The 21,250-nt window shown below is 41.0% G+C and overlaps 5 protein-coding genes and 1 long non-coding RNA gene across 16 annotated transcripts; 3 read left to right on the top strand and 3 right to left on the bottom strand.

Moving 5' to 3' along the window:
• Positions 1–1,276: 1,276 nt before the first annotated feature.
• On the bottom strand, positions 1,277–8,864 carry cebp1 (CCAAT/enhancer binding protein (C/EBP) 1). 4 transcript variants are annotated; one of them, XM_086020098.1, is made up of 3 exons: positions 8,773–8,864; positions 2,893–3,177; positions 1,277–2,816 (listed from the first exon to the last, which is right to left on the bottom strand). In XM_086020098.1, exons 2-3 carry the CDS (start codon positions 3,175–3,177, stop codon positions 2,508–2,510), a joined length of 594 nt encoding a protein of 197 aa, XP_085876224.1. In that variant the 5' UTR covers positions 8,773–8,864; the 3' UTR covers positions 1,277–2,507. The 4 variants fall into 4 exon arrangements, with proteins under 4 accessions (XP_085876224.1, XP_085876225.1, XP_085876222.1 ...); XM_086020099.1 differs by lacking the exon at positions 8,773–8,864 and adding an exon at positions 7,629–7,661; XM_086020096.1 differs by lacking the exon at positions 8,773–8,864 and adding an exon at positions 3,974–4,047 and having other exon boundaries at positions 2,893–3,180.
• On the top strand, positions 4,378–7,054 carry ngdn (neuroguidin, EIF4E binding protein). The gene is made up of 11 exons (XM_086021093.1): positions 4,378–4,458; positions 4,685–4,744; positions 4,941–5,012; positions 5,358–5,495; positions 5,564–5,648; positions 5,727–5,779; positions 5,868–5,970; positions 6,173–6,347; positions 6,429–6,582; positions 6,746–6,812; positions 6,927–7,054. The coding sequence occupies exons 1-11, from the start codon at positions 4,438–4,440 to the stop codon at positions 6,944–6,946; spliced, it is 948 nt and encodes a 315-aa protein (XP_085877219.1). The 5' UTR covers positions 4,378–4,437; the 3' UTR covers positions 6,947–7,054.
• LOC147127420 (uncharacterized) lies at positions 7,665–12,486 on the top strand. 3 transcript variants are annotated; one of them, XM_086020095.1, is made up of 9 exons: positions 7,665–7,727; positions 8,788–8,877; positions 10,277–10,461; positions 10,713–10,803; positions 10,890–10,973; positions 11,034–11,156; positions 11,248–11,298; positions 11,449–11,525; positions 11,629–12,486. In XM_086020095.1, exons 1-6 carry the CDS (start codon positions 7,690–7,692, stop codon positions 11,149–11,151), a joined length of 606 nt encoding a protein of 201 aa, XP_085876221.1. In that variant the 5' UTR covers positions 7,665–7,689; the 3' UTR covers positions 11,152–11,156; positions 11,248–11,298; positions 11,449–11,525; positions 11,629–12,486. The 3 variants fall into 3 exon arrangements, with proteins under 3 accessions (XP_085876221.1, XP_085876219.1, XP_085876220.1); XM_086020093.1 differs by having other exon boundaries at positions 10,887–10,973; XM_086020094.1 differs by having other exon boundaries at positions 8,788–8,879; positions 10,282–10,461; positions 10,887–10,973.
• On the bottom strand, positions 11,348–13,357 carry LOC147127419 (uncharacterized). Its single transcript, XM_086021582.1, has 9 exons — positions 13,291–13,357; positions 13,027–13,132; positions 12,749–12,816; positions 12,654–12,670; positions 12,483–12,571; positions 12,243–12,374; positions 11,852–12,089; positions 11,571–11,702; positions 11,348–11,498 (listed from the first exon to the last, which is right to left on the bottom strand). Exons 1-5 carry the CDS (start codon positions 13,355–13,357, stop codon positions 12,503–12,505), a joined length of 327 nt encoding a protein of 108 aa, XP_085877708.1. The 3' UTR covers positions 11,348–11,498; positions 11,571–11,702; positions 11,852–12,089; positions 12,243–12,374; positions 12,483–12,502.
• Positions 13,358–13,568: 211 nt separating this feature from the next.
• On the top strand, positions 13,569–21,250 carry morn3 (MORN repeat containing 3). 6 transcript variants are annotated; one of them, XM_086020085.1, is made up of 8 exons: positions 15,128–17,959; positions 18,046–18,108; positions 18,260–18,341; positions 18,522–18,678; positions 18,750–18,907; positions 19,801–19,957; positions 20,027–20,211; positions 20,298–21,250. In XM_086020085.1, exons 4-8 carry the CDS (start codon positions 18,534–18,536, stop codon positions 20,361–20,363), a joined length of 711 nt encoding a protein of 236 aa, XP_085876211.1. In that variant the 5' UTR covers positions 15,128–17,959; positions 18,046–18,108; positions 18,260–18,341; positions 18,522–18,533; the 3' UTR covers positions 20,364–21,250. The 6 variants fall into 6 exon arrangements, with proteins under 6 accessions (XP_085876208.1, XP_085876211.1, XP_085876212.1 ...); XM_086020086.1 differs by lacking the exon at positions 18,046–18,108; XM_086020083.1 differs by having other exon boundaries at positions 18,260–18,678.
• On the bottom strand, positions 13,872–15,505 carry LOC147127418 (uncharacterized). The gene is made up of 2 exons (XR_015084125.1): positions 15,275–15,505; positions 13,872–14,074 (listed from the first exon to the last, which is right to left on the bottom strand). It is a non-coding gene; the product is annotated as an uncharacterized LOC147127418 (long non-coding RNA).

Raw genomic sequence — 21,250 nt, 5'->3', positions numbered from 1 at the left:
CTTGGTGATTTGATTCCTAAAATAGCATCAGTGAAATAAAATAAAATGTCTAATGACTGGATTATCAGAGATATGCTTAGTGGTGTTGTGGTGGGGCTTCATATATTCTGCTACTTGTTGGGTAATTTGGTGGGGATTAGATGAAATACAGTCTTTCCTCACTCTGTGGAGATGTCGCAGTCCACAGGACCACATATTGCCCCACACGACGCTGCGGGACATTTCAACAGACACGCTCAGGTCAAACAAGAAGTCAGTGTTTGGTGCTCAATATGTGATGGCCACTGCGTCGTCTCACATGTTTCACCACAGCGGCATGATAGATAGACAGATCATAGAAGTGGGTGATTTAACAAAGCGCCTATTTTGCTGCAGTGAGCAATTTGAAGTCCTTTCTACAAAATATTGAGCCGTTTCATTTATTTCTTTTAAAATAAATTGCACGAGAGAGAGGCACAATTATGAAGGACAGTAGGCATTGCACTTGAAAACATTCCTTCAATCTGTATCGGAAGACTTACAGTCAGAAAGCCATGCATTGAGGACCTAATCTAAGTGTATTTGCCTTATCTTTTATCATCTAATATCCATCTAAATGAAAGCCTTCGTTTCAAGCTTTCAACCTCCTATAATCTCTTTTTCCGCTTCAGAATTTGAGATTTAGAAAACGATATGATACAACAATTGTCTTGGGCAGATATATTTATATAAAACAAGGGTGTCAGTGGCTTCCCCTACCCCCTCCTTTGTGTCTCCTATCTCTGTGTCCCTTCACGACCATCACAGCCACAGGAAGGCCCTGGCAGCCCAAAACACTGATACTATCTCTACGCTCCCTCATCTCCATTCTCCGCTGTGTCGAAATCTTACCCATCTCACAAAGGGAAACCGCTAGTGAACAACGGTCCGTGACATGACGTCCGTTTCTGTGGCTAAGACAACTTATGGTAAATGATGTGGCAGGTGGATGCCATGTTCCCTGATGTAAGATACAATACATAATGTACGCAATGATGGGGAATACATTCGCTTGCATCATACCATTATCTATGAGAAAGAATGTGTCCTTTCAGTATAGATAGATAGATAGATAGATAGATAGATAGATAGATAGATAGATAGATAGATAGATAGATAGATAGATAGATAGATAGATAGATAGATAGATAGATAGATAGATAGATAGATAGATAGATAGATAGATTTTTTTTCTGTAAAAGATCCTCATTAAACAGCCCGAACTGTGGAAATCAAAATTGGTCATTTGCAAAAACAATACTTTTGGTAACCATATTTATTAACTATATTACAAAGACCGCCACAGTTGAACAACCACAATAATAACCGTTTGGTAAAAATATCTCACTGACAAATGTCAATTAAAATTGAGCGTCATCATCTTTGCAAAGGCAGAATTTTTAATCCGCTATGGCTGCAGGTGTAGTTAATGAAATGCATTATAAGCATATGAGCAGTCATACAGGGCATGTGTTATCATGAAGAAAAATGTAAAGGCCCTCACATGTAACAACAATTAAAAAGGCCATCACAGGTGTAGCTTCAGGCTGTTGGACATTTTTTGTCAAGATCGTAATTGTAACAATAATTTCATAGTGATAATCCACATTGGAAAGAAGCAGATGACAAGGAGGAAAAAACACATAAGTACATTATGAAGATAAAATAACCACATCTAAAGGATGCATATTGTATCCCTCTGAGTAATATCAGCCTCAAATCAAGTTGACAAATTGAACAATTCATGAGAATAATGCCCAAGCAACAAATGACAATAACTGATCATGTATTGAATCAAACTGATCAAGCCAGAACATTAGGTACACACGCACAGTTTAATATCCATCCATCCATTTTCTATACCGCTTATCCTCACTAGAAGTTATGATAATGCTCACATTTGACATGACCGTTTGCAGTGGTGGAACTGATTTGAATATTTTGCCCTTCTCACGTAGCTAGACAAGATCACCAAAATATTAAAAACACCAGTGCTAAGTCCACTACACCCACAGTAATAACTTAGCATGTTGTTAATTAGATTTTTTTTTTTGTTCACTGCCAGTCAAACTGAGAATTAGTACCTTTGTAAATGCACAATTTGGATACAGTTCTTGTAGTGGTTGTCCTTGGATTGTGCAGGTGTACAGTGCTAAACAAAATTAGCCCACCACTTAATGTAAAGTTTATTGGCCGCTGTAGCTCTAAATTAACAGCATTGGTAACGACCAAAATTGTTTTTGATGCTTTGTTATAATTCACTACTATGTACGGATGTAGCCTTTTTGTGCTCAACTATATTTACAGTAATATTGTTTGAAAATAATGCAATCTCCATTTCTGAAATTGACAGAGTGTCCATTGAAGCGCATCACATTGCTGCACGGTCTCTTCTCATTTTTATATAATAAGTGTGCTGAGCACTGTACCTAACGAAGAGTTCAGTGAGGGTACGATATGGCTGACAGATTGTTCTCTAAGGCTTTTGCTCAGACGGTGGCGACCACCGCGGCCCCCTCTTCACTTCCCGGCAGGTGCTGCTGGGACAGGATATGTCTGAGAGTGTCCAGCTCCTGTGAGAGCTGCCCAATCTTCATCTGCAGCTTCTGATTCTCCTCCTGCAGCTGCAGGGCCCTCTGCTGCGTCATCAGAATCCTCCGGCGGGCCTTGTCTCGACTCTTCCGCACCGCGATGTTGTTCCTCTCGCGTCGCAGCCGGTACTCTGCACTGTCCTTGCTGATGCTCCTCTTGGCCACCGGAGCACGCATGGTTGGCAAGATGAAAGGAGGAGAGAACTCCTGAGGAAGACAGTTGGGGCTTGGTGTTGCGAAATTATGCACGTCACAGATTGTACAACATTGTTTCTTGTCTCACCTGCAAATTGCCGCCGTGGTTCTGGTGGTGGTTCCCTGAACTTGCGGTGCTGCTGAGACAAGCGGACGTGTACGGCAGGTACGACAGTCCCATCATCTGCTCGTCTATTCTGTCCTCACTGCTCCCTCTCAATCCCTGAGACTGGCTGTATGTTATCATGTCCATGGAAACCAAATTGGATGACCCGGCAGGGCTTGAAGACGTTGGGTTCAGTGTCACGTGGGCCTGATTTGGGTATGGATTCATCCACTCCTGGATGACAGAGGACACCCTGGATTCACACATCTGCTGGGGTTCAGTGTAATAGTGTCAATTAATAAAAAAAAGATGAAACGTTTGGATACAGAAGAAAAATAAACAACATGAGGAAGAAACACTCTGTTTTATTAATTGTCACATTTTAGAACTAAATATTTCAAATATTTTTGTAAATCTTAAATTTGGCATTTACCAATTATATTTGATATTAACATGTTTCCTTATGATTTTTTTAAGCGTGGTTTTGAAAGGTACCAATTCAAATTGGTACATTTGTGGTTAAAAGTCATAGCTATGAACAAAAGTGCTACAGCAGTAAAAGATGCAAATAGGCAGCAAACATGTCATCATCAAATAACAACCACAACAATTTTTTTGCAGCTTTCACACAATTAAGGTTAAATTTAGCGAAGAAACATTAACACACTTAGTACCATTGTGTAATTCCATTTGGTCATAAGTGTTTATTTCGACACACAAAATACTACACTATCCGGGCAATTAAATTCAATAATGACATGTAATGCAATCGATATATAAACCATTATTTCTCAGTTTTAATTGACACCATCAGAAATGCAATCAACAATCTGTTGTTTTAAGTATAGTTTGCAGTAGTGTTGAACTTAACTTCATTGTATTGAGAACTTTTTCTAACATTTTCCCCCATTAAGCTCACAAAATCAGGTACATTTTTGCTGTTATTCATTCAAATACTGTATGCTACTGCATGTTTGTTTGTACAAATTTCCAATTGTACTCATGATGTATAGCTAACAATTTCATACATTTCCCCAAACAAAAATATGATGACCTGACTTACCATGACTAGTTTCTCCTCAGACTCTCAGATAAGGTTGTCAGGTTGTCATACAGGTTGACAGTTTGATGGTAAATGGTCTGAGGGGGAGGGCAAAAAGCTTGATTCCCCAAAATATCCACCCCCACTCCCCCTCCCCACACCACTACCACAGCTCTCTCTCACTCTCTCGCACACCCTCTCTCACACACTAACACACGCTGACGCACACAATTATAAGTTGAAGTACGCTCCCAATATTTAATTTCGCGTGATGTTTATTAATATTGGTTCACAAAGGACAACACTTTAAACATGTGTCAACATGTAGTCACCAATAATAATTTACATTTGATATGTAATTGGTTAAACATAACATTGCAATATTAATTTTTTATACAGTATGGGTATTTTGTTCCTCATGTTTATGAAAAATATCCGAAAGACATTTGTCCCACTGCGACTTCCGTATTTTCAGTAAATCCAAAATGGCTGCTCCCGTCGACAACGTGAGTAAACATTTGCTATCTGTCTTTTACTTGGTTTGTTTGATTTTCTTTTTTAATACAAATGTTACATTCGTAGTTGTGATGGAAGATGGCCGTTGAAGCCTAACTTGATGCGTATAAACGAGGCTGATGAGCGAGAACTTGTTTTGCCATCTAGACGTCGGCTAGCCAGCTAGCTACACACATACCTTCCCATTTAAATCCTAATCTCTTAACTTTCTTGCAGGATTTAATCGATAGTGATTTGCCCAAAGCTGTTGAACTGCTGAATAGTCTCACAGAGCAGGTAAATCTACGTTATTTTATGAGAAAAAAAAGTATCTGTATGAATGTATGTCGATATCATTTCAGCAAATGAAAGATTCTTCTCATATTTGCTTACGGAATTTAATGTTTCATTCACTGTTGAACAAACAATGTTAAGTACCGATAATATCATTTAGTTAATGTGATGTATTAATGTGATCAAAACTTTCTTGTAGGTGGCAGCGGTTACCAGTCATGTTCAAGATCTGATCAAGAAAGTTAAAGACGGTGTATTTAAGACAACAAAGGTAAGTGCAGAATGGGAAGTAAAATTTAACACTGTTTTACATACATAACACTGCAGGTTTAGTATATTTTACTCAGTGATTCACAAAAAATGGTGCAGGACATGCTGCATTTAATCCAGTAGACCATAGTACTGACCGGCATTGTTGTGGCACAGTGCGGTTCTGCACTGAGGTTATAAACCATACAAATACCTTAGAAATAATCAATTAAAAATCTGTTATACGACAGGGTTGCAAATGATGAGCCATGACAAAGTGGGGTTCACTTGTGTTAAAATACATTTTAATTTCAATTGCTCTCTCCCTATTGTCTTACATTCTGTGTCTTATCCCTCACTGAGACAGGGTTTGTCATTTCTGGATGTTCGCTATCACCTGCTACTCTTCTATCTTCAAGACCTCACTCACCTAATCAGCATCAAAACAGAAGGTGGAAAAATAAAGGAGAGTGAGGCCTTAAGCCGAGTGGTAACAGTCAGGACGGTAAGATGTGTACTCCCAATGACTGTATCACAGTAGTAGTATTTGACCTGTGGTTTTGTTTGTTTTAGGTCCTGGAGAAGATGCGACCTCTTGATCACAAACTCAAGTACCAAATTGATAAACTGGTGCGCACAGCTGTCACTGGCAGTTTAGGTAAGATGTCGCTAAAGTTAAATACTGCATATGTTGAGTCGTATTGGAGTGAATTAAACTCGAGCTTTGTGGTTACAGCTGAAAATGACCCGCTGCAGCTTCGTCCTAACCCGGAGAATCTCATCAGCAAAGTACGCTACTTGGCATTTTATTCAGACATTTTTAAACTGAAATTACTTGCATGCTTGGTTGTTTACATTGTATTAATTATTGGAACAGCTGAGTGAGTCTGAAGATGAAGAGACTCAGGTATCGGAGAAGAAAGTGGCCCTCTCCAGTGACAGGAAATACATTCCACCCAAAATTGCGGCTGTATATTATGGTAATGTTGATTATTATTATTATTATATTTAACATTTTTATCCCTCCCACATGCTTCAAACATTCACATGTTTCAAAGTCATGTACTTTTTATTTTTAGCACCTGTTTGTTCAAGCCAAGCCAGAAACAGTGGATCCTATTTTGAAAATGTGCCTTCACAGTATTGTGGAAAACTTGGGCAATGTCATTCTTTACCCACTAGATGGCGACATGACAGAAGCAGACAAGAAGAAGGCTCAGGTGGAGCGTCAGCGGCGTGCTGCGCTGAGAAGTTCTGTAATCCAGGAGCTGCAGCAGCAGTACAGCGACGCTCCTGAGGAGATCCGAGAAAGACGGGACTTCCAGACTGAGCGAGAAAGCCGTGAGGAGCTACACAGGTGTGTTTTGTTTCGTCGGGATGCACTTTGTTTTTTTGAGAATCCTGACGCTCATTTTTTTCCCCATGTATAATCCCGCAGGAAAAATTTCGAGGAATCCATGATGGTTCGACTGAATGTGCCAAGCCGAGAGAAAAACTCCAAAAAGCGAAGAATTATGTCCATGTCTGGTCAGCTGGGTGGCATCACACACTTTGGTGACATCACAGCGCTGACGGGCGCTGAGGGTGGCCAGGTGAGCAGTGGTCCTTTCCTTGCAAGACTTCCTTGACTTTATTTGAATGTCTTCCCTGTGTGTCACAGACCACACCAGCGCCGTGCTGCATGAATGGGGCCATTGAGGCTAATTTCACTGTCAACCAGCTGGTCCTAATGCTTTGTGTACTGGTTACTTACAGGATGTAGATAACCCCCGGCCCAAGAAAAAGAAAAAGCAGATCATGAAAAAGAAAACTAAAAGGAAAGGTGAGGACATTTGAAATAGACCAGCTAACCAAAAGGAATTTGCTGTAATACACCATGCAAATCAGTTCAGTTGACAAGTCTTCATTTTCTAATCACTCATTTGTTCTTTTACAGCCTTCAAGAAGCACAGATAGACCAGAGTGGAGTGGTCATCACCAGGATTTGACCATTTCTGGATGGAAAATTGTCTTTTTTATTGTTTGTTGCCATTTGGTTGAATAGCAATAAAGAACTGAACTATATGGAGTTCCTTTCATCTTCAGTACAAATGACCGGTGCATTGGCAATCTACAGTAATGGTAAATACGGTATAGCTAACAATTCATACAATTACTCAGTATTCTTATATTAGGTAGATATAATAGATATACACTAGATACAATTTTCAATAGTTGTATTCTTCCCCTTTGATCAGAGGACACCCTTGGAATCGTGCATACTGTGTTCTCCTTCTGGTCATTTCTAGCATTTAAATGGTTAATTGTAAAATCTAGGATTAATCCCATTTGTTGTACACTGTAGCTCCCTGTTATTCTATATGAGATTTACATTGGACTGCAAAAAGCAAGCAAGGGTTTGATCATTAGTGCAGCCTCACAGCACATGCATGTATAGTAATCGTCATTAGAGAAATAGCCAAGCGCAGTGATTCTCAGCAAAATACTTCAAATTGTCATTTATTTTTAAAAGTGTATACGTAGATATGGGTACCGGGCCACCAATAAAACATTACTAAATCAATAAGGTAGATCAAATAGGATAGTGTTGCTTGCCAAATGCATTTGCATCTCCTGTCCAGTCAGTGGCGATACGTACCAAGGAGATGTAATCCGCCCAAAAATTAGAAGAAGAAGAAGAGCGATAAATATCCGTTTCAATGAGAGGGTCTTCAGGTGACTACCAGCTGTGTTTTCAGTGAGTAATTGAAACATTTTTAAACTGTCTATTTGCCGTTTATATCAACATGTATAAATGTAAACAATTCAGGAGCATGCATATGACACGCAAGTGCTCTAGTTTGTTTAATGTTACTCGCTACGTTACTGGAAGCTTGCTAGCTATCGTAAAACAATACCAACAAAGGTGGCTAGTCAGCTAGCACGCCCCCAAGTAGCACTCAGCTGTCTAAAGTCAATCAAGGAAAGCGTGTTACTTGGATGTTGTTTTCTGTTGTCAATAAATGTAGCGTGCTGGCTGGCGCATGACGTTGCCAAACAGAAATAGCCTCCACCCCAACAAAACAACTTGGCCAAACCTAGTATGTGGTGTAGAAGTGCAGCTTCGCAGAGAGATGTCTTAAATCGGTTGGTGAACAAATGGTGGGTTGCATTTTTTGTGCCGGGGTATGAGACCCTCCTTTCTTTGGCACTTTCAGTGAATAAAAGGTCATTAGATAGGCTTACATAAGTTTGATTGTAAAATCAATAAAAAAATAAAATGAAAAAAACATCTTTAATGATTAAGAAGAGAATTGAATACATACATTGATACTGAGAAAAGTAAATATTAGAGTCCAAAATTGTTGTAATGGACAATTGAATCTGTTATTTCCCAAATGAATAATTTTACATTTGAATAAAAAGGAATATTAGGCCCATAGTGAAAAGGAACAAAAAAATCCCTATGAGATTTGAAGTTGTACGCTTTTGATAAAAGTTTTGTATTTTTTAAATAGAAAGCCACATACTCATCTAAAACATAATGTAGTGTTGTAAAGTGGTATTGTTTACAAGGGGAGGTAAAGGAATGATATCTAAGGAGTAGTTTTTTGCCAGTTGGAGTAGTTTTAGTTTTTGTGTACACAGTATTGAACTACTCAATATTTTAGCAGATAAAAGGAATATTTTCAGTGGGAGGGCTTTGAAGCATTGGTTGACCAGTTGATTGAAAGGAGCATGAGTTGCTCATTGGAAGTCAGGTGTGGAGAGAAAGAGGTGTGGAGAGAAAGCCACCTACTCACTGCTTTTGTTTTCAGGCTGACCGGGAGGAGGAGGCTGGGGGCTCAAAGGTGCAGCCGACAGACTTGGGGGACATGCGGAAGGGACGGCAACCTGCATTTGGACCCGTGTGAGTATTGAGCAGTGTCGTGTGCTTATGGAGCTGATGTGTGATGTCACATTGCACCACAAGGTGGATGTGAGTGTGCTGACCTCTCTCTCACTCAATTTAAGCTTCTGCCTCACACATAGACAACACGAACATCGTCAGACACTTCTGGACATGTTTTGAAATGACAATGGTGTGGGCCAAGTCAGTTGAAAAAATAATGCAATATTTTTTTTTAAGTATATTTTTTACTAACTTGGTTCACATGAGTGTCATTTCAAAACATGCCCAGAAGTGTGTGATGATGAAATTGTGCAGTAGCTTGCACTTTTTTGTCCCAGTGAGAGAGATCAGATGCGCTCCCCATCCCCCTTGGTGCCACTAATACTAAGAAATCATATGAAGTAAGTGACATCACACATGAGCTTGTCAAGCACACAACACTTGAGCTGCCTGTCGCCAATGTTTGTGTCTGCGACTTGAGTTAGCTTGCACAAATATTGGCTGTAAAATGCTTTTAAATTTAGCGTCTCTGTTTAATAAATTGTTCAACTTGAATATGAGTCTTTGTTTTTTACTTGTAAATCTGCCCTCATTTGAAGCCTTTCATGCATGCTGGTCACTGCAGTGGAAAACTCTTCAAAGGCTGCTTGAAGTCTTGAGGTGAGAGTTGCACATCAGTCACTGCTACTGTGGACACAAGTGTAACATTACTACTCCTGTTTTATCTTTTCATGACTCAAAACTCGAGAAATCTTTAAATTCATCGAGCTTTGGGTCATGTAAGATGGAGGGGAACAGTAAAAGACTTGTGTCCCATGTAGTGACTGAAGTGCAACTTTGACCTGAAGACTCAAAAGTGCCTCCGAAACGCTTTCTGCTGCTAGGACCGCCCCAAACTCCGCCCAATTTTGCTTCCACCAATCAGGGTGCAGCTCAAATTTGCATAACCAATCAGAATGCAGCAATTTGCATAGCCACGCCCACTTTTACTAAACCGACCAATCAGAATACTCCAAAATGCGTGTAACCACGCCCACTTTAAGCTCGACCAATCATATCGTTTCTCATTTGCATAGCCACGCCCACTTTTCAACCAATCACAGTGTTTTGTCCCCGTAGCCCCACCCACTTTCAGAGCCCTCGGCGAATCAGGGAGCTTTATTCCAGCCTGGCCACGCCTGCTTTTCAGTATTTTTCTCAAAAAAAAAAAATGGGAAAAAAATTTCAGGGAAAAAAAATTCAGAAAAAAAATTCAGAAAAAAAAATCCAGAAAAAAAAAAATCTGAAAAAAAAAATCTGAAAATTTTTGTAGCTTTTTTTTTTTAGCTTTATAAAGTTAGCTTTTTATGATGTGTTTAAGAATGAAGTTGAGAGTTAAAGTGTTGTTTGTAAATCAAGCTTTATTTCTTTTGCAGAGTAGACAATCACAAAGCACAAAAAAAACAAGTTGCAAGTTGGATGACAGTCTGCTCGTTGCCGCTTGGCGAAGTGGTCGGCCAGCCAGAAGAACGAAGACAAGCGTCGGGACCTTGCTTCGTGAAGTGGTCGGCCAGCGAGAGGAACGTGGACGAGCGTCTGGACCTAAGACAAAAAGACATCCGTGAGTCAAAAGTTAAGTCAACGTATGGTGCAGAAAAAGATGTTTTTGGCTTGGAACCTACCAGCAATTAAGAAACAAGTGTTCACAGCTGCATTGCGAGGGAAGCTGATCATGTTCCTCGCTGCCTAGAAAGGGGAAGAAAAAAAACTATTTGATCAAAGAAGTTGTCATGAGGATTGTGCAATGGAAAGCATTTAAAGAGCGTACCTTCCTAAGTGTAAATGTCTCCTACTTCACTGGCTGCCCCAAAGTTTGGCTTCAGCACCTTGTGGATGAGGAAGCAACAAGGAAAGCAAAAGTGTTGCTGGCCGGCGGCTCTGCGTTGTCTCGGGCTGTTAGCAGGTACTCGATCATGCGCCACACTGGACACAAGAACAAAAATTCAACTATGTCAAGACAACTGGAACACTTTCTTCCCTTACCAGCAGTGGCCTCATCATCATGCAGACGCACTTTGAGTCACGTTTCACCTTTGAGCACTCCAGTGGCTCCCTCTGCAAGACAAGGAACATGTGAGTAGACAATTATGACTTACCAGAAACGCGGTTACGTCTGACTGTACGCTTCTGCAGGAGCTCTTCATTAATGCAGTCATCGGGAACACAGTGGCAAGATTTGTGCACCAGTCAAGTTGGATGTGACGTAGTCAGTTGGCCAGCAAGGAGTGCACCGACTAGAGTGGACCTATAATACACGTGAGTCAAAGCTTGTACCATCAGCAACTTGTAGTGTTTTACCTGAAAGGACAAGGAACACAGCAACTCATCTTGGTTGACTTCACCGTAGACTGGAACCTTTTCCTGCAGCAGCTGGCCGAGCCCCTGAAAATCTGAACTGGTGAGGAGACTTCTCCAGGATGGACAAACAAACGAGGGACCAGTCAAGCTGCTATTTAGAATATTTATTTGCATGTCTCAACACTGAAAATGTAGGCAGCTTTGAGGAGCTTCCACACGTTTCTGTAGCATTTGTCTCTTTGCCCGGCAGGTCGAGGTCCTCACTGGCAGAGTCCCTGGCGCCACTCACTGGAAGCTGAACTGCATGCAAAGTCAAAGAAAAAGCAGGTGAGTGCTCTGAAAACATACCAAGTTTTTTGTAGCTTGTGTAACCTGTCAGCATGTTTATCTTGATGGCCTGCACCGGCACCACGTTTGTCTTTTGCAACAGGTCTGAACCTTCAGGAAGAGGAGCTCTACTTCACAAGTTGATCTATGCTGCATGGTCAGGTTCTTCAGCACCACCTGGTGGACAAGAGAAGGACAAACAATGTACATTACACGAATGTTCAGTTCATACGTCACCGTCTTGTTTCGCAGCTCCGTGAAGCACTATCATGACTGGAAAAAAAGTTTGCAATGGACACTGCTGGAAAGTCGGCAGGTCTCCTCACCCTCCTTCAGTCTCATCCAGAATCTTGCCTGGGGCTTCTTCCTGGAGTGATTCAAGAGGTTATTATTTTTTTAAAGAAAACTACAGCGTTGTCATTGAGTGCATGTTCCCACCTGACTCAGGTGCATCAAATCCAGGTTCAGAAATTAAAAACCCTGCCACAGTTTGGCTTGAGCCACAGGTGTTTCTACTCAACCAGCAGGTAACGAGCTCCCCCGGAACCGGCTGAGTAGAAGCACCTGTGGCTCAAGCCAAACTGTGGCAGGGGTTTTACTTTTTGGACTTTGATTTGACACACGTCTGCTGATTGATTATCGTCACAGGAGGCCTCTGGTCAGCACCTGCTGAAATAATTAAACATTTGTGCATGGATGAAAGCATGTGTGTTTTACCAGTGAGGAGAGCAGAGCTGGGTGCCTCTTCATCAGCGTGGCGGCCTGAAAGACATGGCTAACAAAAGCATGCTACTTTTGAAAAGTCAGCCTTACAAGCAAAGTGGCTAAGCAAACTGACTTTTGGTAGACCTGCAAAAGTCATGCCCCAAAAAGACACAGCAAGTCAGCCATTTTAAGGGTCATTTGGGCCATTCTGTCAAAAATGTGAGCCTGTATAAATAAAGAAAAAACACATACTTGATTTAATCTGTTTAATATCATATATATAAAAACAGGGATTCTTCCATTTTGCAGCCAGTCTGACAATTCTGTTGAAGATGCAAAGCCTGTGGGCAGAAATGAGACATTTAACATGCATGCATGAAAAGATTCATTGTTTTAGTGTGAATTTAAGTTTTGTCTACTTACCTTCGGCAAAACAAAGCCTGTGGGCAGAAATGAGACATTTAACATGCATGCATGAAAATATTCATTAAGTGTGAATTTAAGTTTTGTCTACTTACCTTCTTCAAAACGGTGCTTTCCTCCAGATGCTGAAAAAGGTTTGAGCAAATGCTTCGACAGTGACAGTCTTACAAACAAACATTAAATACTTAAATTACGCCCCAAAAATGCGTTTTGGTGCAGTTTATGCTAGCATATTAGACGTGAATTGCCAACGCTAGAGCAAACGTTTTAGCTTAGCGTGGTGTGAGCACGTCCAAAGTGCTACTTTCCGTTCAAAGTGAGCAAATAGCAAAAGCAGTGAGCAATAAGAGGCTGTTAAAGAGTAAACACTCACCTTGCCAAAGTTTGCGATGATGTTGTGGAGATGCGTGCGGCGGAGCAAATGGACGAGGACGACCGGAGGCTGTCAGAGGTGAGAATGAAAGTCACTTTTCTCTCGACTTAAATAGGTTTCCGGCGATGACGTCACTTCCAGAAAAAAAAAACTTTAAAAAAGCGTTTATTCTGCACAGAAGCAAATGTTAAAGAAGGGCTGTTGTTACATTGAAGCAGCAGGAGCGAAATCATAAAGCATGGTTGACACCACCTAGTCTCGAACCCGGTTTGTCTTCTCCGGAAGCGTTCTCGTATACCACAGGACTATCGCTTGGTGATTTCTGACGCATTTTCTTCTAGTAGTTATCAAAAATTATAAAGCTATCGAAACGAATGTTTAGCGTACTGACATGTAAGTATAAACAACTGACCTGATAGTTTAGAACTTGCATGGTCGAGTGGTTAATGACTTTACTTGGTGTTCTTGGAACCCGGGTTCGAATCTTGCTCTGTGCTTCATTTAGGTTGTAAATGTAACACAAACTAAGGCTCGAACCCGAGTCTCCGGAACTCCAAGTAAAGTCTTTTTCCACTCGACCATTTCGGCGGAGGAATTTCGATTTTTTTTAATGAGTGTCTATTGTATTACGTTAAAAAATGGCTGGCATCTCTCGTTAAGTGGTCACTTTCACCGCTAACGTCCCCCCTTGGACTATATGTGACGACACTCAAATCTAACAAATAACTCCCCCTCACCGCACCGGCGTTTAACGCCGCTAACTTCACGATATCATCCATCGGGAGAGAGTTTGCAAAGTCAACTTGGTTTGAAATTGAAGACGAACAACAAATTAAGAGTCAGTGTAGTTTGTTCCTTTGCTTTATTGGTGATAGTGAAATAAAACACACGCATGTCTTGTCTGCTTCAATCAGAAACAAGACATATACACACACGGTCACAAATGTTTCGATCAGTTGTTTTAAGATGCTTTGTTGTTGATAAAGGCAACCCTGCTGGACGCTGTTAGGGGTCTCTCCTATTCCGATAGGTCCATAGGCTTAAGAACCTGCAACACACAAAGACATACGGTGAAATCAAATCAAATGTAATAATAACTATTGATACTATTGGGGAGAAACATGGGAAGACTTTATGAGGGCCTGAAGAATCACCCCCCCCAAAAAAATATTCACCGGGAATATACACCGTTCAATAAGACAAATAATAATTTTCTTCGTTCACTTGATGAATGCCCTTACCCAGACTTTAACGCTTATGTGTGTGTAAAAAAGCTTTACGTGGCTTAATGTTAGAAAACTACGACCGAAACTCCACCAAAATTCATGTGCAGATCTATGCCTTGTGCAAACATAAATCACTGAAAATATCAAAACAATCGCGTCAATATTTTGGATTCTTTTGACATTAAGCATTTCCCTCACTAAAATTGAATGCGCACCTCAGCAGGTGGCAAAATGTTTTTAAAGTATTAATTGTACAATGTAGGTCAAGGAATTTACCAAATTCATGATAGAAAAAATATTAAGGATTTTTTAGGTTTCTGAAAATCATTACAAACCACGCTTTTGACCGCCCCTAACCCCAAAAAAGCGAACAACGATAAAGTGTCCACCTCTTTTTCGCCGCGAGCTGTTGCCATGGTTACAGGGCACACAAATCACAGCATTTGAACGCAGACAATCTGGGTTTCCACCATGTCATCGTTAAGTTATGATAGAAGAAAAGTATACAATACCCCGGACTGCTCCCTGTGTGTTGTTTGAAGGTTTAAAATTGACCGCAACATCGGTGGTAATTTCGGTAAGCATGTCTGCCTTTTACTGTATGATAGCATTTAGCTAGCGGACGTTCGTTGTTTAATAAATTGTTTTTTTCATGCCAGTTTTGCATGGAATAACAGCTTGGAGTGATAAATAAACACCGTGATGTAACTTTTGCCTCTTAATTGTAGAAGTGGATGAAAAGTGTCCTACCACGAGATACTCTTGAGCGTAGACGATCGATGAGAACACGTTAAATTAGGGTTAGGGTTAGGGTTAGGGTTAGGGTTAGGGCTAGGGCTAGGGCTAGGGCTAGGGTTAGGGTTAGGGTTAGGGTTTGCCTCAGGGTTTGCCTCCTGCGTCGTAGCACTGTAAAGCCGAATTCAGTTGACAACTACCGTTTGACTATTGCGCACAGACTTGCATATTGCACATACATAATTCTGACAAGATCGATATAAAACAGGCTGGGGAATGGGAAGTACATTGCGGTTAATCCAGTCTTCCTGTTGAAGTTTCTAAATCTTCAATCCAACGCAATTCCCCACTCAATCGCGGCCTGTCTAAAGTCTCCATGTGCTTCTCAATCGCTATAAATTGTCAAAATCAACTTAAAACTTCCAGTTGCGCAAACGAATGTAAATATTTACACTAAGTTATAAGCTTTGGGTGAAGAAAAAGCGAGGTTTACTTGCAGCCTGGTCCGCCGCATGGGATTGTGGGATATATTATTTTTAGCACAAAGGTCGTGATGCAAAATAGCTTTTTTACATTTTAAACCAGCTACAATTATTGAAAAACGTAATAAAATGTCCCGTTGTTTTCAGATTTGCGTTTCAAAATCGTATGAGAAATGTTGCCGTTGACAACTTCAATGGGAATCAAAATAAATAGAAGAGCCGTTTTTCCATTTGTCTTGTGCTGTACGTGTACTCGTACTTATCGTTATATACATTAAAAATTTAAATAAAAAAGCTGGAATAAAATAAAAAATATATCAAACAATTAAGACTTTTCCTTACTTGTTCGAAACACGGGCACCAGGCGCTACACTGTCGCCGTCTTGCGGTCAGTATGAGAAGTGCTGTAAGTGACATTTTCCGGGATAAAAAAAGATTTCCTTTCTCATCCCAAACAAACGAGAAAAATCAAGCTTCATTTTTGGTGTTCCCATTTTAAAATAAAAACAAAATAACCAGTCGTTTTTCTATTTTTGTATCCACATCCAAAGCAATATCCAATGACCAAAAGTTACACAGCATATACTTTAATTGAGGATTCTTTGGACAATTTCTGTTAAAACTCCTTTTATTTCGAACCTGCTTTAGCTGTGTTATGCATTGACAAAAAAAAAAAGAACTGTAAGTGAAGTGAAAAATATTTTTTTTCCCCTCATTGGAAATAAAGGATGCACAACACATCTGTGGTGCATTAAAACCAGTGGGATATTGTTTGGCCGAGCCAAGACACACGGCCTAGTGTCCTCCCTTGCCCAAAGCCGCTTGCCCTCATTGAAAATCGAGGGTCTGGCTGATGGACTAGTGGATAACACAATTGTGCAAAACCCCTGCTTGTCAGCCGCATGCTCGCAACCCGCACTCGCCCATCTGGGAAATTCACCGTGAATGTACCCGATTTGTGGAACATTTATTGTGTGAGATGTGGATATGTTCTAGATTCTTGCAGGCCAGTCCAGTCCAATCAGATGACCGCAGAGGGAGGAGGCAGCCATAGTCTGCCCCATACCTAGACCCCCACTTAGACCCCACTCACACCACCCCGAGCTCGCACCCGATGCCAGTCCTAGAGCGTCCCCAAATCGGGATGCAGCGACCCCCACATCAGGCGCCATGGCTAGCGGAGTAACCCATGCCCACCCCAGAGAGAGAGGGGAGACGCCCAGAGGGGGGTGCAGAGACACCAAACCGAAGGCCGGAACAGGGTCTCCGAAGAGGGGCCAGTCGATACTCCTCCGGTACCAAGGAAATGTGACCGGCTCCAACGCTGAGTCGCACCAGGAGGGCAACACACCATCTGTGAGGAGGATTAACGAGCCTCGCCCCCCAGAGCTGCCCACCACAAGTCCAGGCTCAAGATGATAGAAGCTCGAATACATGCGAGTGACCCTTTGGCATGCACAGGAACTACAATGAGAAGAGAAAATATTTTTACATGACATTTAAACAGTTTTAAAATAATACAAATGGATTAAAGCACATGCTATATTGAGAGCAAGAGCAATGGATCAACACAAAAATATAAACATTGTAGTCGTGGACTGATCCATTTGTGTTTACAGTAAACAAATCCTATTTCCCCTAAACTATAAATCAATACTCATGCCCAAAAATGTACATGAAAAAGAACCTACTGCTGCCGCCTTCCGTAGGCGTAAAAAGCAGGATTGAATGTGATTGATCAATAACTTCCTGTTTTTGTTGTTCTTTCGTCAAATTTAGTGGCAAATTAAATAGTGTTCCGCCATCTAGTGGTCAAGAATATAATTACACCCAAATTAAACAATAAGCAGAGCAAACTCGAAATGAACTGTACGGGAATAAAAATCTGCGAAATAGCGGGACCTGTTACTTGTGACGGAGGGACGTTTACTGTATGATATAGGTGTCAAAATTTGGTGCTATTATAGGGTGCCTTTTGTAATTCCATCCAAGAATTGTGCTATTCCAAAAATACAAAAAGTAGAATTAGTCCATCCACCCTTCAGAAAATTAAACCTGACTGAGAACTTCACCAACTTTCACATTATTATTTAGCTGGTGGCCATTTTAGTCTTCAATTAACCTAGCACGCATATTTTTGGATGTAGCAAGTACCTGGAGACAAACCAGGGCAAATCTGCAAACTCCACTGCCTGCTTCTCGTTATTAACAAGCAAGAGCTCGGCAACCATGACCACGAGCAACATGGAAATCGAACGCTTTTCTTGATAGCTCTACATGATGTCACATCTTTGTCACATCATTTACCATCACAGACTTGGAGGCCTTTGTTACGTCATCGCTTAGCATTCGATAATCCTACTGTCGCCACGCTCGCTACATTTTCGTATTAGGAATACCTTCATGACAACAGTCCTTATTAAAATGTTGGTTTCCAAATGCACCAAGCATCTTTCCTCACCTTTCGCGCATCTCTCGATATTTTGACAGGTGATTATGTCTGTCCATTTCAATTCCGAGCCCAAACCTCAGATGCTGCAATCATATATTATTTATTTTATGTGCATTTCCCGCAGTGCCTTGACCACCTCATTTGAATGAAGTTCATTTTTGCTTGTTGCTGAATTCTTTCATTTCAGGTATGAAGTAACATAAGGGTAGATGAAGCCTAGTATCCGAGTGCTTATCGTGCAAAATAAATTACCCACCGTGATATATATGATGTTTTGGGGATATTGCTGTATGTGGCCATGTGTAATTATTGATGGCTGTCTATCCTGATGAAATTAGAAAAAACCAACACGTGAGCTTGGCAGTCTTGGCATCACTACAACGTACTAGAAAGTGGTTGTTTAAAAGAGCTGTAAAAGGAGTAAGTGGCATTTTTCATCAGGGACATTGCTTTAAGACAAAATGGGACCGATTGATTAAATAGTGAAAAAATATAAATGCGTCCTATTTTTTTGAATGTCAAAAATGCACAAATTGCAACGACTGAATGAATCAGCAAATCTATGATGGAACTAATCTTGGCAAAAATGTTGCTACTCAGGTCACCGCGGGGATGCCGTTCCTTAAAAAGGCTCGACTCAACCTGCCCCGCTCAGCAATTTTAGATAACAAAGCCAAAAAATACGGGCTTCGTGGAACAATATTTGCTGTCAATGGAGATAACTACACTGGGGAGTGGCTGGACAATAAGAAACATGGTGAGTGAACATTGTTTTTGTTTTTAGCATGTGACATGTCGGCTGCTGATGTCAACTTGTGATTATTAAAGGTTGGGGAACCCAAGAGTGGAAGTCGTCTGGTGCGATTTACAATGGCGAGTGGAAATTTGGCAAACATGATGGATATGGCATCTTTAGTGTACTGCGACCGGACACAAAGAAGTATGCGACGCAGTACTGCGGAGAGTGGAAAAACGGCATGAAACACGTATGTAATTTTATCAATGGCGTTACACCAACTTACATCACACATCCCGGATCTCACTGAATGAAATATGATTACATTGTGCAATTTATTGAGCATGTTCAATGAAAAAGCAAATCATTAAAGCGGAAGTCAACGCAAACTTTTTTTTTCCTCAAGAATATGTTCTATGCAAGCCCACTAGTTGAAACAGGGCATTCTGATCAATATTGCGTTTGTGGAATAAGTGTTAATCCACTCGTTTTTAGCCATCTCCGGGGGCGGCCATTTTGTCTTCCGTCGACTGAAAATGACATCACAACTGCTCATAACGACCAATCACGGCTCAGATTCAGAAAACAGGTCAGCCGCGATTGGTCGTTGTGAGCAGTTGTGATGTCATTTTCAGTTGATAGAAGACAAAATGGCCGCCCCCAGAGATTGATAAAAATGAGTGCATTTTGCTGATTGACGCAAAATTAATTAGAATGCCGTTTTTCAACTAGTGGGCCTGCTGGGAACATATTCTTGAAAAAAAATTGTTTGGGTTGACTTCCGCTTTAACCCGCTGAGGACGGGATTATTTTGTCATATTTCCCCAACCAAGCCTTCATAAGTATCCGGCAACCGATGCATCCTTGGTTTAAGCTAGCTGACAAGGATAACATCCGGGTATTCCGTGCCTTCTTGGTTTATTCGTACTTTCAATTGGACCAGTACTTGGGCCACTGATGTTTCCCAAGGTCACAAAGACGTAAAAATGGATACAAATGCCAATTGAGAATATCGAAGCCAAAAGAGTGATAGTAGAAAAAGAAACGGAAACAGCTATCTGAACTGCTAGCTTGTCCGCTAACTACATTGCAGTTGATTCCACAGAAGTGTAACTTACCTTTACCTCTGTTTATTCTCTTTAGGGACATGGATCCTTCTTTGATGTGCATGCAACATATGAGGGGGAGTGGAGCGAGGACAATCGCAGCGGTTGGGGGAGACTCACCTATAAGTGTGGTGATCTCTATGAGGGAGAGTGGCTATGGGATAAGGAAGATGGAACAGGTGTTATTCAATTTGGTAAGTGTTTTCCTTTTTAGTTCATCCTGGCCAAATGACTTTGAAGATCTCACTTTGAAACTGTTTTAGCTAATGGGAACTGGTACGAAGGCTGCTGGAAGGGCGGCAAGAAAAATGGCCACGGAAAGTTCTACTACGCCGACAAAGGTCTCATTTATGAAGGCCTTTGGGTAGATGGTGACGCAAAATGCGGCACGCTGTCTGATTTTGGGAGAGAAACAGCACCTTACCCCACCAAGTATCCAATTCCACAGGTAACATTTGCGCTCTAAGACGCTCATGTTGCAATATTCGGATCCAAACAAAAATATGTCTTTTTTTTTTTTTTTTTAAACCCTAGGTAACACTGATGGACATGCAAATGGTGCTAACGGAAGCCGAGTCAGTATACGTGGATGAAAGTTGACGAGGAACAAGAAGAAGCAATTCCCTTGCTCCAGCCAAGTTATTTTTGTGTGACCTCACAAACTCTTGTAATCATTTGAGTTCATGGACAAAGGTATCACAACAACCGGCCAAACAAGAACGGAAACATGTAGGATATACATTTGGTCTTTTGTAGCAATAATGGATTATTTGGAATAACCGTTTGCTGTTTTTGAGTGTGATGGCAGGATTTTAGCCCATGTAGAAGAAAGATTTTTGGGGTTAAAGTGAACGTCTTGCCGACTAGTTCTTCCACCAAATTCATCCCACAATGCCTGTATGAACCTTAGCTCACCGGAATCTCTGCTTGTCTGGACTCTGCGGTTCTGCAAGGTACCTCAATCTGCAACAGGACTCCTGTGGTATTCGGCCAAGTCCTCTCCAGTTGGTGACCCCTTCAGAAAAGGAAAGGTCTTCAAACTCCGAGAACAAGCCATGGAAAGAATCTGGAATCCTCACTGGAACTCAGCACCGACAAAATCTCGATTCAGATCATTTGAGAAGTCATAAAGTGATTTTCCGTAAAGCTTCGAGCGGAATATTACGGTGCGACTCAGAAAGTGTGTCAATCACTCGTCTATCATTCCCAAAATAACCCCGTTATTTGAAATCTAAAGGTAACCTGATAGAATTGTCAAACCCAGGGGAAATTCCTGCGCACGATGCCTCAAAGCTGTATGCTGAGACATGTCTAGAACAGTGATGGATTTCTTGATGTCTTTGAAAACTTTTATTCATCCCCGTGGGGCAATTAAGCGAGCAGAGAGCGGCACAGTTGTTGACACACGTTTTAAAAGCATCTTTAAAAGCATCTTCAATTCCATTGTACCTGTTCCCATCATGACAATAAAAACCATTTTTGTTACA

The sequence above is a fragment of the Filicampus tigris genome, chromosome 21 (assembly GCF_054856515.1).
Source record: "Filicampus tigris isolate MCC_2025a chromosome 21, RoL_Ftig_1.0, whole genome shotgun sequence".
In the NCBI taxonomy this organism is placed as follows: domain Eukaryota; kingdom Metazoa; phylum Chordata; class Actinopteri; order Syngnathiformes; family Syngnathidae; genus Filicampus; species Filicampus tigris.
This window is presented reverse-complemented; position numbering and strand designations above follow the sequence as displayed.

Excerpts from the sequence above, each read along its gene's own strand:
- LOC147127420 (XM_086020093.1), top strand. The coding sequence starts at position 7,690 with ATGAGAGGGTCTTCAGGTGACTACCAGCTGTGTTTTCA. Across the intron at positions 10,462-10,712 it reads CCTAAGACAAAAAGACATCC|TTTGGCTTCAGCACCTTGTG; the intron begins GTGAGTCAAAAG and ends GCTGCCCCAAAG. Across the intron at positions 10,804-10,886 it reads TTGTCTCGGGCTGTTAGCAG|CAGTGGCCTCATCATCATGC; the intron begins GTACTCGATCAT and ends TTCCCTTACCAG.
- LOC147127419 (XM_086021582.1), bottom strand. The coding sequence starts at position 13,357 with ATGCGTCAGAAATCACCAAGCGATAGTCCTGTGGTATACGAGAACGCT. Across the intron at positions 13,133-13,290 it reads TTCCGGAGAAGACAAACCGG|TCGAGAGAAAAGTGACTTTC; the intron begins GTTCGAGACTAG and ends AACCTATTTAAG. Across the intron at positions 12,817-13,026 it reads TCATCGCAAACTTTGGCAAG|ACTGTCACTGTCGAAGCATT; the intron begins GTGAGTGTTTAC and ends TTTGTTTGTAAG.
- cebp1 (XM_086020096.1), bottom strand. Across the intron at positions 2,817-2,892 it reads ACCACGGCGGCAATTTGCAG|GAGTTCTCTCCTCCTTTCAT; the intron begins GTGAGACAAGAA and ends TGTCTTCCTCAG.
- ngdn (XM_086021093.1), top strand. The coding sequence starts at position 4,438 with ATGGCTGCTCCCGTCGACAAC. Across the intron at positions 5,496-5,563 it reads GAGTGGTAACAGTCAGGACG|GTCCTGGAGAAGATGCGACC; the intron begins GTAAGATGTGTA and ends TGTTTGTTTTAG. Across the intron at positions 5,780-5,867 it reads CGGAGAATCTCATCAGCAAA|CTGAGTGAGTCTGAAGATGA; the intron begins GTACGCTACTTG and ends TTATTGGAACAG.
- morn3 (XM_086020081.1), top strand. The coding sequence starts at position 18,234 with ATGGCTGTCTATCCTGATGAAATTAGAAAAAACCAACACGTGAGCTTG. Across the intron at positions 18,908-19,800 it reads GGAAAAACGGCATGAAACAC|GGACATGGATCCTTCTTTGA; the intron begins GTATGTAATTTT and ends TATTCTCTTTAG. Across the intron at positions 19,958-20,026 it reads AACAGGTGTTATTCAATTTG|CTAATGGGAACTGGTACGAA; the intron begins GTAAGTGTTTTC and ends AAACTGTTTTAG.